The 17,568-nt window shown below is 47.2% G+C and overlaps 1 protein-coding gene across 1 annotated transcript; it reads left to right on the top strand.

Annotated features, from left to right (window-relative positions):
- Positions 1–449: 449 nt before the first annotated feature.
- Positions 450–3,185, top strand: LOC146832824 (uncharacterized). The gene is made up of 2 exons (XM_085600024.1): positions 450–714; positions 1,487–3,185. Exons 1-2 carry the CDS (start codon positions 582–584, stop codon positions 2,587–2,589), a joined length of 1,236 nt encoding a protein of 411 aa, XP_085456150.1. The 5' UTR covers positions 450–581; the 3' UTR covers positions 2,590–3,185.
- Positions 3,186–17,568: the final 14,383 nt, after the last annotated feature.

Here is a 17,568-nt window from a genome sequence, read left to right as displayed (position 1 = left end):
ATTTGTCCTGAACATACTCTTTGCTATATTCTGTTGTGCGGTTTTTCCTTTCTAAGGAACACTACTACCTATTTTTGTGTGTGATATATTGAAGAGCTGCGCAGTGTTGCACACAGTGAGTTTACCACCAAACATATGTTGATATGTAATGTATGTATTGCTTCACTTAAAAATGGACTGTAGATGTGGGCAGACTAAACATGGCTTTATGTGCTGGCATCCTGCATATGTATAGAAATGAGCAGGTACTGTGTCCACCCTCACACCTGCATGCATGTACGGGTGGTTCTTCTATGCTGATGTACCATGTGAGATGCATTCTTGTCTCTGTGAGACATATCTGTGGATTTGTGATGAGTCAGTATCATGCTACTGTACTGAGAGATATTGGTACATAACACTGTGTCACTGATGTTTTCCCCTCTTGTCTCCCATGCCTGCAGCTAAAAGTACACCAGCGTAAGGCCGTGTGGATGGCCATTGCATGCAAGGTGCGGGCTCTGTGTGTCTCCAACTGACGGCGCACCCACTGTCACAAGAGGTGGGATGACATCTGCCGGCTGAGCAAGAATGTGGCCGAGATGACACTGGGGCTGATCCCTCGGACTGGCAGGTTGGCGCGGTGCAGCATGACACCACGAATGGCCCGCATTCTGGCCATTACACAGCCTGAGCTGGATGCACGTTTGAAGAAGCATCAACAGCAAGCTAGGGGTGAGTATTCTGGGAAGGGTGACTTTGGCTGTGAGTGGCTGCATGTGTACACATCCTGAGCCAGCGCAGGGCTATGTGATGTTGGTAGTGTGATGCAGTGGCTTGTAACTGGCCTCTGTGCTGGGTGCAGCTGTCATGCATTTACCCTACCTGTACTTTCTAATGTAAATTGATTACTGGGCATTTACATTGCAATCTGAGTCGTGGTCTTCAGGTATCGTCTGCATTCGGTTAGTCTGGTAAATCACATGGAAGGGAACGGCAGTGTGCCTGTTCGGAGTGTGCTTTCATCAATGCGTGCATTGCCTGACCTCAGATTTGTGAGGCCTGGACATCTGATGCCAATGTGCAACAGTAGTTGTGCCCCAAAGTACAACATGGTGGATGGCATGGGCTCATCGCCATTGTGGACTGTTATGTTGCAGTCTGTATCTGTGTTGTCCCCTTCTGCTCCATCCAGATCTGACAGTGGCAACATGTTGCGGGGTTCATCCTTGCCCTCATCAGGGACCTAGGTGTGCTCAGAGCTATTTGTGTGTATGCTTGAACTGAGCCACGGGCAGGATATTGTGCTGTGTGGTCATCACATGGCTCACTTATGCCTGGTTTGCTTGTTGACACGCACTGTTAGAGTAAAAAATTGAGGTTGCACAATGTTAATGCAGAGGGTGGTGTATAACATGCAGATGTCATCATCTTCAGTGATGCTTTGTTTGCATATGTTTGTTCTGTTGATGCCAATGAACTGACCCTACATCTCTCTCTCATGCAGCATCTCCAGTGGGCATGGCAGGACAGGGGATGGACACCAGTGGTGAGGCATCAAGCACATCAGCTGCACTCGAGCACAGTGACACAGATGTGACCAGCGCCTCAGAGGGGTACAGGAGTCTGCTGGAGGAATCACAGCCAGAGACGCAAAGCTCTACATTATCTGACACCGGTGGTGACGCATCTTTGTTGGAGGGCACAGGGAACAGGGACTCTGCCTCCTCATCCACCACACCGCGTACAGTGCCCACCCTCCCAGCTACTTCCACTAGAGCTGCCCATGTTCGCACCAGTAAGAAGGGAAGAATGTCCTTCATCCCAGGTACCGCTGCCCCTGCCCCCATCACTGCTGAGTCTGTGGACCTTTTGAGCCAGCTGTGTGGTGGCCAGACAGCTCTCCTCAATGCCTTCATAGACCACGACAAAAAGTTGGCACAGGTGGTTGCTTTCATGGAGGGCATACATTCAGACGTGTGTGGGCTACACCGGACTGTCCAGCCTCTGTCTTCCACAGTGACGGCAGCCCTTCAACTGGCACAATCTCGGAGTCCAGATCCAGTCCCGTTGTCCACCGCCCTGCCAGTGGCCACATCTGACAATAGTGACCACGCACAACAGACATCAAGGTCAAGATACAGCACACGCAGCACACAGCAGCAGCAGCCCAATTGGTCCAGGGTGCAGACACTGTCCCCACAGAAAACTAAAGCCACCCCAGAAGGCAAAGGCAAAAGCCCATCCGGCAACACCAAGAGCCACAAAGCCAAAAAGCAGACCTCAGCGTCACATGCCCTAGAGGCATCCCCAGACAAGGACTCTCCTGTCCCAAAAGCGTCTTGCAGAAACAAGCAGACCATTTCCATGCCCACTGAGAAAGTGGTGCCTGCTAAGAGTAAACATATGAAGAGCTCCAAGGCAGATTCACCCACAACCTCGACTCCTCACCCAGTGAAGCAAGGGAAGGAGGGCACTGTAGGGGGAACACCTGGTAAACAGGGGATGGAGGTGCTAAGGCAAGGCCAGGCCAGGCCAATCGAACTGCAGGATCCAACATGTCCCCAGAGGGTGGGACACCGTCTGCACCTGATGCAGCTTTGGTGTTGAGTGTGCCTGTTGTGTCCACACCACTTCCCATTCATCCCAAGACAGGGAGGCCATTTCGAGTCACCTAGAAATCGAAAGGCACCCCTCCACAATCTCCCACCCAGACTGTGTCTCACGACAGCATGACTCCACCTCCACGTGCCACAACACCACCTGGTCCAAGCAGCCCTCCTGCTTCCCAAACCACTGATGCCTCTACCTCCGCTAGGCCTCTCTCTCCCCGGCCCAGGCCCCCACTGTCCCCGACACACAGCCAGCTCCCAGTCCGACTGACAGCCAAGTCTGAGCGGTAGTCACCCTCACACACCTGTACTGCCCATTCTTACCGCCTGACTGTGTTGGTGAGCATGGCAGGGTACAGTCACACACATTCCCTGCGCAGCTTCTCATAGGCCCACTCTGCACTTTGTGCTGGCCACTGGCCTTGTTGTTTACTGCTGGTTACCCTTGCCTGTGCAGCTTCTCATGGACTCACTCTGCCCTTTTTACTGCCCACTGGCCTTGTTGTTTACTCCTATTTGCCCCTTGCCTGTGCAGCTTCTCATGGACTCACTCTGCACATTGGACTGGCCAATGGCCTTGTTGTTCACTCCTGTTTGCCCCTTGCCTGTGCAGCTTCTCATGGGCTCACTCTGCACATTGGACTGGCCACTGGCCTTGTTGTTTACTCCTGTTTGCCCCTTGCCTGTGCACCTTCTCGTGTAACTACTCTGCACTTTGTGCTGGCCACTGGCCTTGCTGTTGTTTAATATTGGTGCCTATCTGTGCGATATGTGAATAAAGACAGTTGCTCCTGTTGTCTGTTCTGTCAGTGTCCTTACTGATTAAAGTTATTTCTGCGTGTGCGTATGGTTTACTGTGCCACATGCTCTGTATGCCACTTAAACATTGCCAATGGCTTGTCTCACTTTTTCTAGTTTTTACAGGGGTGACAGGGACTTCAGTTCTTCCTGACTCTGATGCTTGGGGGTGCAATGATGGTGGTTTTATTTGAAATACTGTTGTCATTATCATACTTTGTTCATGTTAGCGATATTGTAAACATGTCTGGTTTGGAGGCACTGGCAGCAGAGAGTGGGATTCTATCCACAGGATTGCAGGCAGGCTTGCCAGGGTCATCATGTATGTGTGATCTTACTTTATCTGTTCCTCAGCAGTGTAGGTGTATAGTCATCTTGTGATGGTCAGTCATCCTAGTCACCTGGGTTACTTTCAATGTGTGCACTTGGGTGGTCTAGAAGTGTGCAGTGTGAAGGGGTGGGTTTGTCGGGAGTGTTGATGTGTGTGTGCCCCTGCAATGTCAACTACACACACGTGTCACCCAGGAGTAGAGTGCCTGTTTGTGTGATTGTTCAGCCCTGTGCTTGTGATTGTGTGCACGTGTGTGTGTGTTTGATGTTGTGCACTGTGCAGTTGTGTCCTTGCAGTTCTGGTTGACTCCTACTTGTTGTTATTGGCAATTGTGATTACGCAGAGTATGTGACTGGCAAGTCAGTGTGGTGTTTTGTTGATCATCCGTGTGTCTTGATGCTGTTTGTGGTCACTGTACATACCTGCTCAGCCACATTGACATTGTGGGTGTTTTCTCATGCATTGCTGTCACATAGGGCTTTATTGCCTCCAGTATGGCATGTGGGATGTGGTGTCATACCATCCCCTATCTGAGCTTCAGATGCCTAGCCATTGTGAGTCTACACTCCATCTATTTGTGTATGGTACACTCCTGTCATGTCCACTACTGACGTACACACAACTTCCCTTTCATGTCAGCTGTCCCCTTGGGTTGCCTGTGTGTGTGCCTCCCCATCACTTCATTTTTGACACTGTGCTTTGTGGTGCAGATCTTTGCACAGGAGTAATGTGCCACTCTGGACATTTTGCCACATGGTTATATGTGATTCTCTTGTACTGTTTAGCAGTCATGGTTGTTCATATGCAGTTCAACTGTTTGTGCTGCACAGTCCTCTGGTCAGGTTGTTTCCACTTTGGTGTCCCTAACTTGTGCATCTGTGGGTGTTGGGTAAGGTATGTTGGCTGAGGTACTGCTTCACTTACTGAGTGTGGTGTTGTCTGTGTGCTCTTTTGGTTGTTGTTGTGGGTGTTCATGGTGCGTCAATCATATATGTGTGTGACTGGTATGTTTGGTGTGTACACACTGCTTGGTGTGCATGCAGTGGTGTGGGTGTATGTTGGCTTGTCCTTGCCTAGTGTGCATCCCCTGATGTCCTGCTGTTTTCGCAGTGTGATTTATTGGCATGTGCATCTGTTATGTGTTTGATGTGGCTGTGTGCAGAGTTTGGGCTGTGTTTTCTCTTACAGCTGACAGATGCTCTATGTGTGGTGTACTATTTGCATGTCAGTGTGTGTTTTGTTGGTGTGGTGTGTTTCATTCAGATGTGTGTTGCCAGTGTGGTGTGTCTTACCTGTGTATCTGTCACATGAACTTAGGTCTATTCTAGTTCCTGTGCTTGTGTTAGGTGCGTCCTTGGTGTTTTCTCCTCTCATATTCTCTGTCTCTTGTCATTCTTGTGCATGTACAGCAGGCATGTGGTACACTATGACACCACCTTGACTTGATTGGTGGTGTGGTATGTCTGTCTGTGTGTCATTGTAGGCCCATTGGTCCCAGTTTGTGTCCATGATTGTTTTGTGGTGGTGCACTTCTTGTCTGTGTTGCGGTATGGTGTCTGTGCATTGTTCGTGACTGATGAGGTTGTGCACGCCTGTTCTGTCTGTGCTCCCATTGCCTTTCCACAGTTTTGCTGCACAAGTCATGTCTGGTCTTTTTTTTTTTTTTGTCCTCATACGCCATTTGATCTTTCCAAGACTAAATTGATTTCCTCTGCTGTCCCCCATCTGGTAGACATCAGCATGAGAAATCTGATCTAGGTGGTTTGCGCTTTACACAGAACCTCTCGAAATTTGTCTGTTCCATTTATCTGTGAGACCCAGGAACTGACCCGAGTGGTAAAGTAATTCCATGTAGAGGCATAATCATCGGACGTATATACCCCCATTTTAAAGTAATCTAAAGGCTATTCAACCAACTTATGCATGGTCCCCAAAAAGCCCTCTTCTTGCTATTATCTTTTCTTATAGCTTTGTCGAATTTCATTACATATTTAATAGCATGTACCCAATCTAAAAAGGTCGGGGGGTACATTTGATCCAAGATTTACAGATTTCTCTAAGAGCTAGTAATATAAGGTAAAAACACAGCTTATTAATATCCAGAGAGAACAATTCATAATTCGGAAAAAGACCAAAAAAGAATAACGAGATGTTCACCTGTATATCGAACCCAAAGAATCCTTCCATACCTTTTAGTACCAATTCCCAGAATTGCTGTATTATAGGGCAACTTACGAACATATGCTCATCGTTGGCTTTTTCTTTCCGGCACTTCGGACAGCATGGAATAGTGCCCTTTGCAAATTTGGATAATTTTAATGGAGACCAATATACTCTATGAAGAGAGAAGAGATGATTCCTTCTTAAATTGGCAGCTTGGACTGTGACATATAATATATCAAAAGATACTTGCCATAATGTTTCTATGTTGACATCCGGCAAGTACTCGCCCTACAGTTGTGTTGGAAGTGTAAAATCCTCGTCTGCCAACTCTATCAGGAGCCAGTAAAGATTCACCACTTCTTTCTTGTTCCGTCGTCTGGCTCTCAGGGCAGCCTCTAAGTCGTTTGTAAAACCAACTGGTATACCAACCCTCTGAGACCAGCTTTTTATTTGTAGGTACTTAAATTTCGATAGCTGATTGTCCGTCATAAACTTCAAATCTTCCCGAGCTATCAAGCATTCCTCTGGCATATTCTGGACCCAACAATTTATGCCAGCAGATTTTAAAGGTGTTACTAGTATATCTTTGGTCCATTCAGCTGATCCGGGTGTGTCCCATATGGGCGACATGGCGCTATAATAGCTGATTTTTGAAAACTTTCTAATTTTAGCCCAAGTGACTACTAGATCCTTTAAAATTTTCAGTCAAACTTTTTTAAAGTAGCGTGGGTCTCCAAACTTATATAGATAAGCATATTTAGCTCCTTTTAGGTCTTGCAACATTTCCCTGAACATTCTTCCTATATCTGAAAAGTTGGGTTCATTCATGAGCATTTTTCCTACCTTCATTAGAGAGACCCATGCAAAAGATTATATCAGGCGCGCATAGGCCTCCCTTATTCTTTTTTCTCCGAAGTTTTTTCCAAGAAATTCTAATGCCCTTGGAAGCCCATATAAATGAATTCAATTTTGACTGAATTTTTCTCAAAGTTTCTTCTTTAAAAGCTAATGGTATATTTTGAAATATGAAAGTTAATTTAGGTAGGAGCATCATTTTTACCAAGTTAGTCCTTCCTATTAGTGTTAAGGGTAAATAAGCCCAACTTTTTAGAGAATCGGATATTTCTTTATCAATTTTGCGAAATTTGAATCAGATATATCATTAATATCATGAGTAATTTTTATTCCTAATTATCTTTTTTCTCTTTTCAATTGAAGGGGGCAGGCTGTGGAGTTCCAAGCCATACATTCAGTTTTAGACTGATTAATCTCGTATCCTGAGATATTACCAAATTGTTGGGCTAGACTGTATACAATAGGAATGGTTTTTTCGAGATCTGATGTATATACAATGATGTCATCGGCATATAATGAAACTTTTTTTTCCCAGCTACCATATCTAAAGGGAAGTATATCCTCATGTGACCTAATACTATCTGCAAAAGACTCTATATATTAATTGAAGAGCATTGGCTACAGGGGACATCCCTGCCTTGTACCTCTTTGCACTTGTATAGGAGAGGAGAGGTTTCCGTTTATTAATATTCTAACTGTTGGAGTTTTGTAAATAGCTGAAATGACTCTAGAAAATGTTTCCTCCAAATTGTATTTCTCTAATACCTTAGTTAAATACGCCCAATTTACCCGATCGAAGGCTTTCGTGGCATCCAACGTGATGATGGCTAAGGGTAGTTTGTGTATAGTTGCAATATCAATAGAGCCAATCAGATTATACGTTAGCTCTTGGATACCCCTCCCTCTAACAAAACCCTTTTGATCCTGATGCAACAGCCCACTCATAATACCATTCAGTCTCTCTGCTAAAACCTTAACAAAGATTTCATAATCAAGGTTAAGCAGGGAGATTGGTCTATACGAATTGCACTGATTTGCAGGCTTGGCTGGTTTTAAAATCAGGGCAACCGTGGCCTGACTCCAGGAGGGAGGCATAGGCCCACCTTCTTCAAAAATATAAGAGAACAATTGATACATTACTGGGATTAGAACTTCGGCTAAGGATTTATATAGCTCGGCCGGAAGACCATCTGGTCCTCGTGCTTTCCCTTTCTTGCCAGATTCTATTGCCTTCCTAATTTCAGATTGAGATATAGGTTTATTAAAATTACTGGAGGCCTCATCACTGACTTTTTTGGGGGGATAGCGCAGAAACCAGGATTCTATCGTGCTTTCCCGTGGATTAATATCTTCTTTATAGACTGCTTCAAAATGGTTTCGAAAAGCTTCCTCTATGTCTTCAGAATCAGGCACATTTTTCCAGTAAGGTTGCATGCTACTTCCTTTATGTTACTCCTTACTAATTCTTGTTTGGTTTTCCAAGCAAGAAGTTTGCCCGAGCCTTCCCCATACTCAAAGTGCGCCATCTTACTCGTATCCCACCTCTTTTGCAGCCTTGCATCTAATATCGCTGCCAGATCTATTCTAAGAGATAATAATCTGTCAATAATATTCTCTTCCGTTTGCTCTTCTTGCATGATAAGATCATATTCTAATTCCTGAATTTTATCCGCTATTTCTTTTATCTCCATTTTATATTTATTCTGTCTGGCAATTTGGATAGAGGTTATACAGCCTCTTAAAAAAGCTTTATAAGAGTCCCATACTATTTCCATGGGAGCACTACCAGTATTTGTTAAGAAATAGGCCTCCGTTTCTTCCACCAGTCTTTCTATTATTTCTTCCTCTGACAAGATAACTCGATCTAATGTCCATCTTGTATTTGTTAAACTGTTGGGAAGCTTCAGCGTTAGTGTTATAGCCGCATGATCTGATAAGTGCCACCAAGATGTTTCACTTCTGTTACCCAAGACCTCAACGTCGTACTGGTTAAGAAAAAATCCAGCCTAGACCTGTGACCATGCTTTTTTATTGTGAAACGTATAGCCTCTCCTTCCTCCCTCTCTTTCTCTCCATACATCCATCCATCCTAAATGCTTCATCATGTTTTTCAATAAGGATCTCATTTTAGCCCCCTCCACTGATAACGCAGGATGTTTTTTTACGATTATTGCTACGCCCTTTGTTGTTGTTTGCTGTGTGGTACAGATAGCCTCCTTAATCCAGCTTTTACTTTTGCATAAACTCCTCATCTCTGTCTCTACTAAATGCGTTTCTTGAAGAATTAAAATTTGTTCTGGAGCATCGTTTAAGTACTGAAATATCCTTTCCATCCTCCGTTTTACCCTTAACCCATTTAGGTTCCATGTCATCACCTTCAGATATTTAATATACTCAGCTGATGTATGACTTATTCCTCATAGGAGTAGAAAGCGAAAAATTTCTTAAAGATCTTATATGGCAAGATGGTCTGATTTTTTTGTTGGTATTTTTTCCCCAATGCTCCCCACCCGGTGATCCACCCTACCCCACCCAACTCCCCCCCTATGCTCCCCTGGAGAACCACCTCTAATTCTCTCATGGCCCTACCCTGGCCTTCGAGGCTACCCTCTCTTTGGTCGGGGCGGTTGCTACTATCTGGATTTTATCAAACAATTGCTTTGGGATGAAGCACTAATAAAATTCTTATAAAGAGAACCATTACTTTATCCATTCACTATTCACTGTTCATTGTTCCTCCCTGGATATGACGCAAAAAGGTTTCTACCACCTCTACCCGTCTGAATGTATGCATTTTATTTTTATACATTATTTTTAGTGTGGCCGGAAATTTGAGTTGTGCCGTAGCACCCAGCTGTCTGAATGATTCTAATAATTTTCCCAGCTCCCACTGTTTGGACGCAGTAATGGAGGATGTATCAGATCGGATTTGAAAAATGAACCCTTCTGCACTCAATGTATTCGTTTTTAGGGCCTTGTTTAATATTTCGTCCTTTAAGCTGTATGTCAAAAAATGAATCAAGATTTTTCTAGGTCTAGTCTTATTCAGGCTCAGTCTAAAAGGGTCTCTGTGCACCCTTTGAATATCAGCAGAGAGGGCTTGTTCTGAACATTTAATTTTGGTTGTTTGCTTAATTAATTTTACTACAAATTCTTTTATGTTAGCCCCCTCGACTCCCTCTGGGACCTTGAGTAATCGAAGATTATTTCTTCGTTTAGCATTTTCGATAGATTCCATCTTATCCTGGAGACTGGCTTCCTGTTCTTTTATTTTAATTAAGTCATTAACATTTTCATCCACCTTTGCTGCTAACTCTTCTACTGTTGTCTCTAGAAATGCAGCCCTGCTTGTTAGTGAGTCCAGTTTGTCTTCCATTTTCTCGCAAAAAACCCACATGCCCAAAGACAAGCCAGGTGAACCCACACCCTGCACCACACACCAAACAACTAGGGAGACAAGCTCAGCAGGTGTGGCTGCAGAGGAACACACAGCACAGAAGCACAGGGCCAGGGCAACCTAGACACCACAACAACACCACACACATGGCTAGAACCTGAGTTCAAGCACAAAATGAACACACACAGATAATGAACAACACTCCACTAGACACACAGTCTGTCAAGTCACACAGACATAACCCACACTGCCACACAGCCACATACACAGACCACATGCCAGCAGCAATGGAGTACAACATTTAGGAAAACTAAAGTGAGGTGCACACAAATTGAAGGAAAGGGAGCTAACTACCAAGCATGTGTACATCACATGCAAGACAAGAAACATATAAGAACACCCTCAGCCCATCAAATCACACATGGTTGGCACAGTGAGTGAAGTCAACCCACAGTCACCTCAGTGCAACAATTCAGGGAGACAGCAAGGCAACCCATGTATAGGCACAGGGATGAAAGGAAGGCCCTGAAGTCAAACAGTGTACAGCAACATCTCTGTATCCAACTACTTGACAGGAGTATGTCAGCAGCACAACACACATGGCCCATAGCAACACACCATGACTGTCAAACACATGTAGGAATCTCCACACATACACCCATCACACCTCCAGCACACAACACCAGTGTTAGACACACAGAAGGGTGTCAACAATGTCCAGTCATTACACAGACAATCTCACACTCTGTGTGGTATCCACAAACATCACACACACACAGTGATGCCAGAACCAATGTCTGCACAAAAACAACAGCCAAACACATAACACAACTAAAACACACACAGAACCACAACAAGACCAGACATGACCTGTGCAGCAAATTGTGGAAAGGCGATTGGAGCACAGACAGAACAGGAGCGCACAACCCCATCAGTCACGAACAATACACAGTCAACATACCACAACACAGACAAGAAGTGCACCATCACAAAACAATCATGGACACAAACTGGGACCAATGGGCCTACAATGACACACAGACAGACATACCACACTACCCATCAAGTCAACATGGTGTCATAGTGTACCACATGCCTGTACATGCACAAGAATGACAAGAGACAGCTCAAATATGAGAGGAGAAAACATCAAGGACGCACCTAACACAAGCACAGGAACTAGAATAGACGTAAGTTCATGTGACAGACACACAAGTAAGGCACACCACACCGGCAACACACATCTGAATGAAACACACCACACCAACAAAACACACACGGACATGCAAATAGTACACCACACACAGAGCATCTGTCAGCTGTAAGAGACAACATATCCCAAACACTGCACACAGCCACATCAAACACACAACAGATTCACATGCCAATAAATCACATTGCAAACACAGCAGGACATCAGGGGATGCCCACCAGGCAAGGACAAGGCAACATACACCCACAGCACTACATGCACACCAAGCAGTGTGTGCACACCAAACATTCCAGTCACACACAGATATGAGTGACACACCATGAACACCCACAACAACAACCAAAACAGCACAGACAGAACCACACTCAGGAAGTGAAGCAGTACCTCAGCAAACACACATACACCTAACCCAACACCCACAGTTGCACAAGTGTGGGACACCAAAGTGGAAACAACCTGACCGGAGGACTGTGCAACACAAACAGTTGAACTGCATATGAACAACCATGACTGCTAAACAGTACAAGAGAATCACATATAACCATGCGGCAAAATGTCCTGAGTGGCACATTGCTCCTGCTCAAAGATCTGCACCACAAAGCACAGTGTCAGAAATGAAGTGATGGGGAGGCACACACACAGGCAACCCAAGGGGACAGCTGACATGAAAGTGAAGTGGTGTGTATGTCAGTAGTGGACATGGCAGAAGTGTATCATACACAAATAGATGGAGTGCAGACTCACAATGGCTAGGCATCTAAAGCACAGATAGGGGATGGTATGACACCACATCCCACATGCCATATTGGAGGCAATAAAGCCCCATGTGACAGCAATGCATGAGAAAACCCACCCATAATGTCAGTGTGGCTGAGCAGGTATGCACACTGACCACAAACAGCATCAAGACACATGGATGATCAACAAAACACCACACTGACTTGCTAGTCACATACTCTGCATAATCACAATTTCCAATAACAACAAGTAGGAGTCAGACAGAACTGCAAGGACACAACAACACACTGCACAGTGCACAACATAAAACACACACGTGCACACAAGCACAGGGCTGAACAATCACACAAACAGGCACTTAACTCCTGGGTGACACATGTGTGTAGTTGACATTGCAGGGGCACACACACATCAACACTCCCGACAAATCCACCCCTTCACACTGCACACTTCTAGACCACCCAAGTGCACACATTGAAAGTAACCCATGTGACTAGGATGACTGACCATCACAAGATGACTATACACCTACACTGCTGAGGAACAGATAAAGTAAAATCACACATACATGATGACCCTGGCCAGCCTGCCTGCAATCCTGTGGATAGAATCCCACTCTCTGCTGCCAGTGCCTCCAAACCAGACATGTGTACAATATAGCTAACATGAACAAAGTATGATAACGACAACAGTATTTCAAATAAAACCACCATTATTGCACCCACTAGCATCAGAGTCAGGAAGAACTGAAGTCCCTGTCACCCCTGTAAAAACTAGAAAAAGTGAGACAAGCCATTGGCAATGTTTAAGTGGCATACAGAGCATGTGGCACAGTCAACCATACACACACAGAAATAACTTTAATCAGTAAGGACACTGACAAAACAGACAACAGGAGCAACTGTCTTTATTCACATATTGCACAGATAGGCACCAATATTAGACAACAGCAAGGCCAGTGGCCAGCACAAAGTGCAGAGTATGTACATGAGAAGGTGCACAGACAAGGGGCAAACAGGAGTGAACAACAACGCCAATGGCCATTCCAATGTGCAGAGTGAGTCCAAGAGAAGCTGCACAGGCAATGGGCAAACAGGAGTGAACAAGGCCAGTGGCCAGTCCAATATAAAGAGTGAGTCCAAGAGAAGCTGCACAGGCAAGGGACAAACAGGAGTGAGCAACAAGGCCAGTGGGCAGCACAAAGGGCAGAGTGAGTCCATGAGAAGCTGCATAGGGAATGTGTGCGACTATACCCTGCCATGATCACCAACACAGTCAGGGGGTAGGAATGGGCAGTACAGGCACCACTGTAGGAGAGACAGGTGTGTGAGGGTGACTACCACTCAGACTTGGCTGTCAGTCGGACTGGGAGCTGGCTGTGTGTCAGGGACAGTTGGGGGCCTGGCCCGGGTAGAGAGAGGCCCAGCTGAGGTAGAGGCATCAATGGCTTGGGAAGCCAGAGGGCTGCTTGGACCAGGTGGTGTAGTGGCTGGTGGAGGTGGAGTCATGCTGCAGTGAGACACAGTGTAGGTGGGAGATTGTGGAGGGGTGCCTTTCCACTTTTAGGGGACTCGAAATGGCTTCCCTGTCTTGGGATTAATGGGAAGTGGGGTGGACACAACAGGCACACTCAATCAATCAAGCAATCAATGACACTTATAGAGCGCGCTACATACCCGTAGGGTCTCAAGGCGCTGGGGGGGGGGGGGTGGGGGGTGCCGCTACTGCTCGAACAGCCAGGTCTTCAGCTTCTTCCTGAAGGAGAGGTGGTCTTGGGTCAGGCGCAGGTCGGGAGGGAGGGAGTTCCAGGTCTTGGCGGCCAGGTAGGAGAAGGACCTTCCTCCTGTAGTCGCTCTTCGGATGCGGGGGACGGCGGCGAGGGCGTGGTTGGCTGATCGGAGGTGGCGTTTGGGTGCGTAGAAGTTGATCCGGCTGTTGAGGTAGCTCGGGCCTTGGTCGTGTAGGGCTTTGTGTGCGTGGGTGAGGAGGCGGAAGGTGATTCTTTTGTTGACGGGGAGCCAGTGAAGGTCTCTCAGGTGTCCGGTGATGTGGCTGGTTCGTGGGATGTCGAGGATGACTCACCCTTAAAGCTGCATGTCGTCTGCGCCCTGGACCGCTTGGGCTGCTGCTGCTGTGTGCTGTGTGTGCTGTATCTTGACCTTGATGTCTGTTGTGCGTGGTCACTATCGTCAGATGTGGCCACTGGCAGGGGGGTAGACAACGGGACTGCATCTGGACTCCGATATTGTGCCAGTTGAAGGGCTGCCGTCACTGCGTAGGACAAAGGCTGGACAGTCCGGTGTAGCCCACCCATGTCTAAATGTATGCCCTCCATGAAAGCAACCACCTGTGCCAACTTTTTGTTGTGGTCTATGAAGGCACTGAGGAGAGCTGTCTGGCCCACACACAGCTGGCGCAAAAGGTCCACAGACTCAGCACTGATGGCAGCAGGGGGGACAGGGGCAGGGGCAGCGGTGCCTGGTATAAAGGCCACTCTTCCCTTCTTACTGGTGCAAACACGGGCAGCACTAGTCTAAGTAGCTGAGAGGGTGGGCACTGTACGCTGTGTGGTGGACGAAGAGGCAGACTCCCCGTTCCCTGTGCCCACCAACAAAGATGCGTCACAGCTGTCGTCAGATTACTTAGAGCTTTGCGTCTCTGGCTGTGATTCCTCCTGCAGACTCCTGTCCCACTCTGAGGCGCTGGTCACATCTGTGTCACTGTGCTTGAGGGCAGCTAATGTGCTTGATGCCTCACCACTGGTGTCCATCCCCTGTCCTTCCGTGCCCACGGGAGATGCTGCATAAGAGAGAGATGTAGGGTCAGTTCATTGGCCTCAACAGAACAAACATATGCAAACAAAGCATCACTGAAGATGATGAAATCTACATGTTTCACACCACCCTGTGTAATAACATTGTGCAACCTCAATTTTTTACTCGAACAGTGCATGTCAACAAGCAGACCAGGCATAAGTGAGCCATGTGATAACCACACAGCACAATATCCTACCGGTGGCTTCGTTCAAGCAGACACACAAAGAGCTTTGAGCACATCTAGGGCCCTGATGGGGCAAGGATGAACCCCACAACATGTTGCCACTGTCATATCTGGATGGAGCAGAAGGGGACAACACAGATACAGACTGCAACATAACAGTCCACAATGGCCATGAGCCCATGCCATCCACCATGTTGTACTTTGGGGCACAACTGCTGTTGCACATTGGTGTCAGATGTCCAGGCCTCACAAATCTGAGGTCAGGCAATGCACGCATTGATGAAAGCACACTCCGAACAGGCACACTGCCGTTCCCTTCCATGTGATTTACCAGACTAACCCAATGCAGACGATACCTGAAGACCATGACTCAGATTGCAATGTAAATGCCCAGTAATCAATTTACATTAGAAAGTACAGGTAGGGTAAATGCATGACAGCTGCACCCAGCACAGAGGCCAGTTACAAGCCACTGCATCACACTACCAACATCACATAGCCCTGCGCTGGCTCAGGATGTGTACACATGCAGCTACTCACAGCCAAAGTCACCCTTCCCAGAATACTCACCCCTAGCTTGCTGTTGATGCTTCTTCAAACGTGCATCCAGCTCATGCTGTGTCATGGCCAAGATGCGGGCCATTAGTGGTGTCATGCTGCACCGCGCCAACCTGACAGTCCGAGGGATCAGCCCCAGTGTCATCTCGGCCACGTTCTTGCTCAGCCAGCAGATGTCATCCCACCTCTTGTGACAGTGGCTTCACCGTTGGTTGGAGACACATAGAGCCCGCACCTTGCTTGCAATGGCCCTCCACATGGCCTAACACTGGTGTACTTTGAGCTGCAGGCATAGGAGACAAGAGGGGGAAAACTGAGTGCAATAGCATGATACTGACTCATCACAAATCCACAGATATGTCTCACAGACACAAGAATGCATCTCACATGGTACATCAGCATGGGAGAACCACACGTACATGCATGCAGGTGTGAGGGTTATGTTAGCGAATCTTATGTTAGCGAATCTTATAAAACGCATGGTTACACTTAGAACAGTGTGTCCCCGCGCTGCGGTGAGGCAACAATAGCAGGTACTGAGGTCTGTTAGGAGGGAAATAGGAGAGTCTTTAGTTTCTTCCTAAAGATGCCTTCGACAGGTTCCAAGCGAAGGCATGCTGGTAGTTTATTCCAGGATTGGGCAGCCAAAACCCGAAAGGAGCGGCCACCCATCCTGGCTCTCTTCACCCGCGGGGTACAGACTAAGCCCAGCCCCTCAGACCTGAGGCGGCGGGTGGGGGTGTAGGGGGTAAGAAGATTCCGCAGATACGCTGGAGAGATCCCATGCATAATGCGGTGGCATACACATAATGCCTTGAAGCGCACACGTTCCCGAATAGGGAGCCAGTGTAAGGAAGTAAGAGCCAGTTTGGAGGGTGCTCTCCTTGGACGCTTCAGGACTAGACGTGCCGCTGCATTCTGGACGCATTGGAGTCTCTTTATGCACCTTTCAGTAGCCCCAAGAAATAGGACATTTCCATAATCAAGACGGGAGGTCACAAGTGCATGAATCATAGTCTTTCTGGCCGCTGCGGGCAACATGTCCAGGGTTTTCCTAAGTTTTTTTAAAACTCCGTAACAGGTGCCCGCAACCCGTTTGGTATGATAGTCAAACGAGAGATGGGTGTCTATCCAGACCCCAAGGTTTTTTGCCTGGGCACACGGAACGGGAGTAGGGCCCAAGTCCTGTGGCCACCATGCCGACGACCAAACAGACGGAGCTTTTCCCACTACCAACACCTCGGTCTTATTGCCGTTCAGTTTTAAACAGTTTGAATCCATCCAGGCTGCAAGTTCTTGGAGGCACGCCACCAAGTTGGGTGCTGCTGATTGTTGATCCTGAGTCAGAGACACGACCAGCTGGGTGTCATCTGCATAGGATACCACTCCAATCCCAAAGCCTTCTGCAATTTCAGCCAAGGGAGCCACATAAAGATTAAAAAGGGTGGGGCTTAAGATCGAGCCCTGAGGGACTCCCCTGCTGCAGTGCCATCACTTTCGAGTAGAACTTACCCTGCCTCACCTGGAAGCTGCGATTGTTCAGAAAAGAGGTGAGCCAGCCCAAGGCCCTCCCAGACACACCTCCCCTCTTCAGACGGTCGACTAATATCTTATGGGCCACCGTATCAAAGGCCGCACTGAGATCAAGCAGGATCAGGGCCACAGAATGGCCCGCGTCCACATATTGCCGAATGGTCTCAGTGGCCAGGAGAAGGGCGGACTCCGTCGAGTGACATGCACGGAAGCCCGACTGGGTGGGGTGAAGGAGATGGAATTTCCCAATATGCGCCGTAAGCTGCTGGTTGACCACCTTCTCTGCAATCTTGGCAAAGTAGGGAAGCAAAGAGATGGGACGCAGATTATGTAGTCGTTCAAGGCCTAGGTGAGGTTTTTTAGGGAGGGGTAGAACAATAGCCTCCTTCCA

Source organism: Triturus cristatus, chromosome 4_2 (genome assembly GCF_964204655.1).
Source record: "Triturus cristatus chromosome 4_2, aTriCri1.1, whole genome shotgun sequence".
In the NCBI taxonomy this organism is placed as follows: domain Eukaryota; kingdom Metazoa; phylum Chordata; class Amphibia; order Caudata; family Salamandridae; genus Triturus; species Triturus cristatus.
The sequence above is the reverse complement of the archived record's forward strand: the minus strand, read 5'-3'. Positions and strand labels throughout refer to the sequence as shown.

Excerpts from the sequence above, each read along its gene's own strand:
- LOC146832824 (XM_085600024.1), top strand. The coding sequence starts at position 582 with ATGACACTGGGGCTGATCCCTCGGACTGGCAGGTTGGCGCGGTGCAGC. Across the intron at positions 715-1,486 it reads GCATCAACAGCAAGCTAGGG|CATCTCCAGTGGGCATGGCA; the intron begins GTGAGTATTCTG and ends TCTCTCATGCAG.